The sequence below is a fragment of the Danio rerio genome, chromosome 1 (genome assembly GCF_052040795.2).
Source record: "Danio rerio strain M-AB ecotype USA chromosome 1, GRCz13ab, whole genome shotgun sequence".
Classification (NCBI taxonomy): domain Eukaryota; kingdom Metazoa; phylum Chordata; class Actinopteri; order Cypriniformes; family Danionidae; genus Danio; species Danio rerio.
This window is the reverse complement of record NC_141021.1, coordinates 61,698,789-61,705,000: the sequence shown is the minus strand read 5'-3', so window position 1 is coordinate 61,705,000 and position 6,212 is coordinate 61,698,789. Positions and strand designations below refer to the sequence as shown.

Genomic DNA, 6,212 nt, shown 5'->3' with positions numbered 1-6,212 from the left:
TCACACAGTATTCAGTGTGTGTGTGTGTGTGTGTGTGTGTGTGTGTGTGTGTGAGTGTGTGTACCTAGCGGTGAGTTGAGACACACACACAGCAGGTCAAACCAGTAGTTCTCCACGTGCTGTGCGCTGCTGAACTGGTAGTGTCGCCTCTCGAAGGGCCGCGCGCCCTCCAGTGCCAGGTGGTAGTGCGGCTCACACACCGTGGTGTCCGCGATCGTGGCCTTGGTCTTCAGGTACACAAACACCTGACACACACATAAATGCGGTTAAATAGGCCATGTGACAGGAAGTGCTGATGGTCATGTGACAGGAAGTGCTGATCACCTGATCTTTGTCCATGAACTTCTCAGTGGGGCCGAAGTGCAGCAAACCCATGAAGCAGAGCCGCTGCAGACTCTCGTGAAAACTGAAGACGTACTTCCTGGAGGAACAGAACCGACTTCACTAACCAGCTGTGTGTGTGTGTGTGTGTGTGTGTGTGTGTGTGTGTGTGTGTGTCTGTGTGTACCTCCTGTGCAGCAGCTGTCTCTTCACCTCTGCAGGCAGGAATCGGATCAGATAATGGCGCTTCACTGGGTCCTGCAGGTACTGCTCCAAACCCTCAACCTAAATACAACACAACCACAACATTAATACAACGCTAATGCTCAGACCCGCACCTACAACAACACTGGGGCTGCGTCTGAACTGACTGAACTGGGTAGATTCACACTACATAGTACACACTTCTCACTCAAACTCTACTGTAGTGCACACTCCAGCAGTGGGAGATTTGAGACGCAGCCCGTGTGTTTATACTGAGCATTATGTGTGTGTGTGTGTGTGTGTGTGTGTGTGTGTACCTCATAGTTGATCTGGACGACCTGCAACAGGATGCTGAGCGGCAGTGACACCAGCACATCACTGATGAGCGCCCAGCCGTGCCCGAAGTCCTTGTGCAGTGGGATCGGGGGGATGTACCGCTTCCAGGTGTTCTCATTTGCATACACTGCGCACACACACAAACACATGTTTGAGAGGGTCACTCATTTCACACTCGCTCACACACACACACAGGTGTTTGAGAGGGTCGCTCGTCTCACACACTCCTCATATGCACACACACTGACCCCTAAACTGGCCCTCATCAGCGCAGGTGTCTTCTTCTTTGGTTTCTGGCTCAGGTAGGAGGTTGGTGGGGACGGAGCTTCTGTTGGGGTGTCCGTAAATCAGGTACCACAGAAACGAGTGGACGATCCGCAGACGAGGCATCTTTGGCTGGAAACCCATGGAGCGACCGAATCCTGGAACTGACACACAGAAGAGCGCTCGGTGACTGTAGTGCAGGTGTCTGACTGTAGTGCAGGTGTCTGACTGTAGTGCAGGTGTCTGACTGTAGTGAAGGTGTCTGACTGTAGTGAAGGTGTCTGACTGTAGTGAAGGTGTCTGACTGTAGTGAAGGTGTCTGACTGTAGTGTAGGTGTCTGACTGTAGTGCAGGTGTCTGACTGTAGTGTAGGTGTCTGACTGTAGTGAAGGTGTCTGACTGTAGTGCAGGTGTCTGACTGTAGTGTAGGTGTCTGACTGTAGTGAAGGTGTCTGACTGTAGTGCAGGTGTCTGACTGTAGTGAAGGTGTCTGACTGTAGTGAAGGTGTCTGTAGTGAATGTGTCTGACTGTAGTGAAGGTGTCTGACTGTAGTGCAGGTGTCTGACTGTAGTGTAGGTGTCTGACTGTAGTGCAGGTGTCTGACTGTAGTGTAGGTGTCTGACTGTAGTGAAGGTGTCTGACTGTAGTGCAGGTGTCTGACTGTAGTGCAGGTGTCTGACTGTAGTGAAGGTGTCTGACTGTAGTGAAGGTGTCTGACTGTAGTGCAGGTGTCTGACTGTAGTGCAGGTGTCTGACTGTAGTGCAGGTGTCTGACTGTAGTGTAGGTGTCTGACTGTAGTGAAGGTGTCTGACTGTAGTGCAGGTGTCTGACTGTAGTGAAGGTGTCTGACTGTAGTGAAGGTGTCTGTAGTGAAGGTGTCTGACTGTAGTGCAGGTGTCTGACTGTAGTGAAGGTGTCTGACTGTAGTGCAGGTGTCTGACTGTAGTGAAGGTGTCTGACTGTAGTGAAGGTGTCTGACTGTAGTGAAGGTGTCTGACTGTAGTGCAGGTGTCTGACTGTAGTGCAGGTGTCTAAATGTAGTGCAGGTGTCCGACTGTAGTGCAGGTGTCTGACTGTAGTGCAGGTGTCTGACTGTAGTGTAGGTGTCTGACTGTAGTGCAGGTGTCTGACTGTAGTGAAGGTGTCCAACTGTAGTGAAGGTGTCTGACTGTAGCGCAGGTGTCTGACTGTAGCGCAGGTGTCTGACTGTAGCGCAGGTGTCTGACTGTAGTGAAGGTGTCTGACTGTAGTGAAGGTGTCTGACTGTAGTGCAGGTGTCTGACTGTAGTGCAGGTGTCTGACTGTAGTAAAGGTGTCTGATTGTAGTAGTGCAGGTGTCCGACTGTAGTGCAGGTGTCTGACTGTAGTGAAGGTGTCTGATTGTAGTAGTGCAGGTGTCTGACTGTAGTGAAGGTGTCTGACTGTAGTAAAGGTGTCTGACTGTAGTGAAGGTTTCTGACTGTAGTGCAGGTGTCTGACTGTAGTGAAGGTGTCTGATTGTAGTAGTGCAGGTGTCTGACTGTAGTGAAGGTGTCTGACTGTAGTAAAGGTGTCTGACTGTAGTGAAGGTGTCTGACTGTAGTGAAGGTGTCTGACTGTAGTGAAGGTGTCTGATTGTAGTAGTGCAGGTGTCTGACTGTAGTGAAGGTGTCTGACTGTAGTGAAGGTGTCTGATTGTAGTAGTGCAGGTGTCTGACTGTAGCGCAGGTGTCTGACTGTAGTGAAGGTGTCTGACTGTAGTGAAGGTGTCTGACTGTAGTGCAGGTGTCTGACTGTAGTGCAGGTGTCTGACTGTAGTAAAGGTGTCTGATTGTAGTAGTGCAGGTGTCCGACTGTAGTGCAGGTGTCTGACTGTAGTGAAGGTGTCTGATTGTAGTAGTGCAGGTGTCTGACTGTAGTGAAGGTGTCTGACTGTAGTAAAGGTGTCTGACTGTAGTGAAGGTTTCTGACTGTAGTGCAGGTGTCTGACTGTAGTGAAGGTGTCTGATTGTAGTAGTGCAGGTGTCTGACTGTAGTGAAGGTGTCTGACTGTAGTAAAGGTGTCTGACTGTAGTGAAGGTGTCTGACTGTAGTGAAGGTGTCTGACTGTAGTGAAGGTGTCTGATTGTAGTAGTGCAGGTGTCTGACTGTAGTGAAGGTGTCTGACTGTAGTGAAGGTGTCTGATTGTAGTAGTGCAGGTGTCTGACTGTAGTGCAGGTGTCTGACTGTAGCGCAGGTGTCTGATTGTAGTGCAGGTGTCTGACTGTAGTGCAGGTGTCTGACTGTAGTGAAGGTGTCTGTAGTGAAGGTGTCTGACTGTAGAGCAGGTGTCTGACTGTAGTGCAGGTGTCTGACTAGTGAAGGTGTCTGACTAGTGAAGGTGTCTGACTAGTGAAGGTGTCTGACTGTAGTGCAGGTGTCTGACTGTAGTGCAGGTGTCTGACTGCAGTGCAGGTGTCTGACTGCAGTGCAGGTGTCTGACTGTAGTGAAGGTTTCTGACTGTAGTGCAGGTGTCTGACTGTAGTGCAGGTGTCTGACTGTAGTGAAGGTGTCTGACTGTAGTGAAGGTGTCTGACTGTAGTGAAGGTGTCTGACTGTAGTGCAGGTGTCTGACTGTAGTGAAGGTTTCTGACTGTAGTGAAGGTGTCTGACTGTAGTGCAGGTGTCTGACTGTAGTGAAGGTGTCTGACGGTAGTGCAGGTGTCCGACTGTAGTGCAGGTGTCCGACTGTAGTGAAGGTGTCTGACTGTAGTGCAGGTGTTTGACTGTAGTGCAGGTGTCTGACTGTAGTGCAGGTGTCTGACTGTAGTGCAGGTGTCTGACTGTAGTGAAGGTGTCTGTAGTGAAGGTGTCTGACTGTAGTGAAGGTGTCTGACTGTAGTGCAGGTGTCTGACTGTAGTGAAGTTGTCTGACGGTAGTGAAGTTGTCTGACGGTAGTGCAGGTGTCTGACGGTAGTGCAGGTGTCTGACTGAAGTGCAGGTGTCTGACTGTAGTGAAGGTGTCTGACTGTAGTGAAGGTGTCTGACTGTAGTGAAGGTGTCTGACGGTAGTGAAGGTGTCTGACTGTAGTGAAGGTGTCTGACTGTAGTGAAGGTGTCTGACTGTAGTGAAGGTGTCTGACGGTAGTGCAGGTGTCTGACTGTAGTGCAGGTGTCCGACTGTAGTGAAGGTGTCCGACTGTAGTGAAGGTGTCTGACTGTAGTGCAGGTGTCTGACTGTAGTGCAGGTGTCTGTAGTGAAGGTGTCTGACTGTAGTGAAGGTGTCTGACGGTAGTGCAGGTGTCTGATTGTAGTGCAGGTGTCTGACTGTAGTGAAGGTGACTGACTGTAGTGTAGGTGTCTGACTGTAGTGAAGGTGTCTGACTGTAGTGTAGGTGTCTGACTGTAGTGAAGGTGTCTGACTGTAGTGAAGGTGTCTGACTGTAGTGCAGGTGTCTGACTGTAGTGAAGGTGTCTGACTGTAGTGCAGGTGTCTGACTGTAATGAAGGTGTCTGACTGTAGTGCAGGTGTCTGACTGTAGTGAAGGTGTCTGACTGTAGTGAAGGTGTCTTACTGTAGTGAAGGTGTCTGACTGTAGTGCAGGTGTCTGAGATTAGCCCTAGCTATAGTGTGCTCATTTTGTACCTAGGACGGGTCTGAAGGACTTCAGTGTTTTGACGCCCATCTTCTCAGAAACCTTCTTTATGCTGCTCTGAGAAGCGCGTGAGGATGCCGGTGGCTTATTCTGCTTCACCTCTTGGACAGCGGGCTTTACCTTCTCCTTCTGTGGTTCCACACTGAGAAACATGTTATAATGCAAACACAACTATCGATGACTCAGAATGATCTCTGTGGTACATTTAATACTCCTGGATGGAGAATCAGAGATTTAAAAACAGCAACAAATATTGGACACAGAATCTGCCGTCATGTTATAGAGCTATCAGTAAAGCACATTCTTGATGAATAAGGCATCAGTTTCTGAATGTAAGGAGTGTGTATGGTGCAGTGTGTGTGTGTGTGTGTGTGTGTATTCCCTCACCGGGGTGTGGAGGCTGAGCTGGACATGCGCATGCGGATCTGCTGTATTGCACTCTTGACCAGCGGATCATCAGGCGTAACAGAGGGATGAACCACAAACTCCACCTGAGAAACACCAGTGCATTAGTGGCTGTGTGTGTGTGTGTGTGTGTGTGTGTGTGTGTGTGTGTGTGTGTGCTTGTGTGTGTCCGCACCTTCTTCTGCACTCCATCCTGTATGACGATGGTCCTGTAGAGCTTCAGCAGGCCCTCTCTGGACAGTGTTTTGATCAGCCTCACCACACTCTTCTTACACACTTTGGTGCTCACACCGTCCTTCTTCTCCTCGTCCGTCAGCAGCTTCTGCAGCCTGACACACACAAGGAGAGACAGAGAGACAGAGAGAGATACAGACACACACAAGTTTGTTTTTGTGTATTGTGAGGACATCCTATAGGTTTCCATTGTTATTATACTGTAATACCCATGTCATCATAAACATTTGTGTCGTGATGTCTTACAAGCACACACAAGCATGCGCACACAAGCATACACGCGCGCATATACACACACACACACACACACACACACACACACACACACACACACACACAAGTCTTACGAGTAAAAGCCCTCGATGATCTTGTTGGAGCAAACGGTCTCTAGAATCATGTTCTTGCGCTTCAGCAGGCGATACGTCTCGTGAACCTCTGCCTTCTTCGTCTTCTGTTGACACACACACACACACACAGTCCAAAACAGTAACACACACATGCTACTATGATAAACTCACACTAGCCGTCCTGTCAGACTCACACTGACCTCTATCAGCACCTCCTCGACCACTGGCTGCGTGTGCTTGGAGGGCTGTGATTGGCTGGTGCTGGGGGTGTGGCTAACAGTCTGTGATTTCTTCTTTCCAGTCTCAGTCTTCTTAGAGGCTTTAGCTCCACCCACTCGCTCAGAGGTCTTCTCTACAGCAGAGGGAGGATGTCAATCACAGTCTGATTATAACATACACAGTTAATCCATCATGCCCATCAGACCTGGGAGACATTCACACGCTGCCTAATAGTGCGACTTAAAGCAGATTCAATAAGCTA

At 49.6% G+C, this 6,212-nt stretch overlaps 1 protein-coding gene across 4 annotated transcripts in view; it reads right to left on the bottom strand.

Annotated features, from left to right (window-relative positions):
- The window catches only part of gtf3c1 (general transcription factor IIIC subunit 1), a 32,579-nt gene that overhangs the window by 16,171 nt on the left and 10,196 nt on the right, over positions 1 to 6,212 (bottom strand). For all 4 annotated transcript variants that reach the window (NM_001442805.1, NM_001442806.1, XM_087235043.1 and 1 more), the window contains 10 exon segments: positions 65 to 245; positions 325 to 421; positions 509 to 606; positions 843 to 988; positions 1,110 to 1,289; positions 4,736 to 4,887; positions 5,133 to 5,236; positions 5,326 to 5,479; positions 5,732 to 5,835; positions 5,932 to 6,083. In NM_001442805.1, coding sequence (NP_001429734.1) covers positions 65 to 245; positions 325 to 421; positions 509 to 606; positions 843 to 988; positions 1,110 to 1,289; positions 4,736 to 4,887; positions 5,133 to 5,236; positions 5,326 to 5,479; positions 5,732 to 5,835; positions 5,932 to 6,083 — 1,368 coding nt within the window.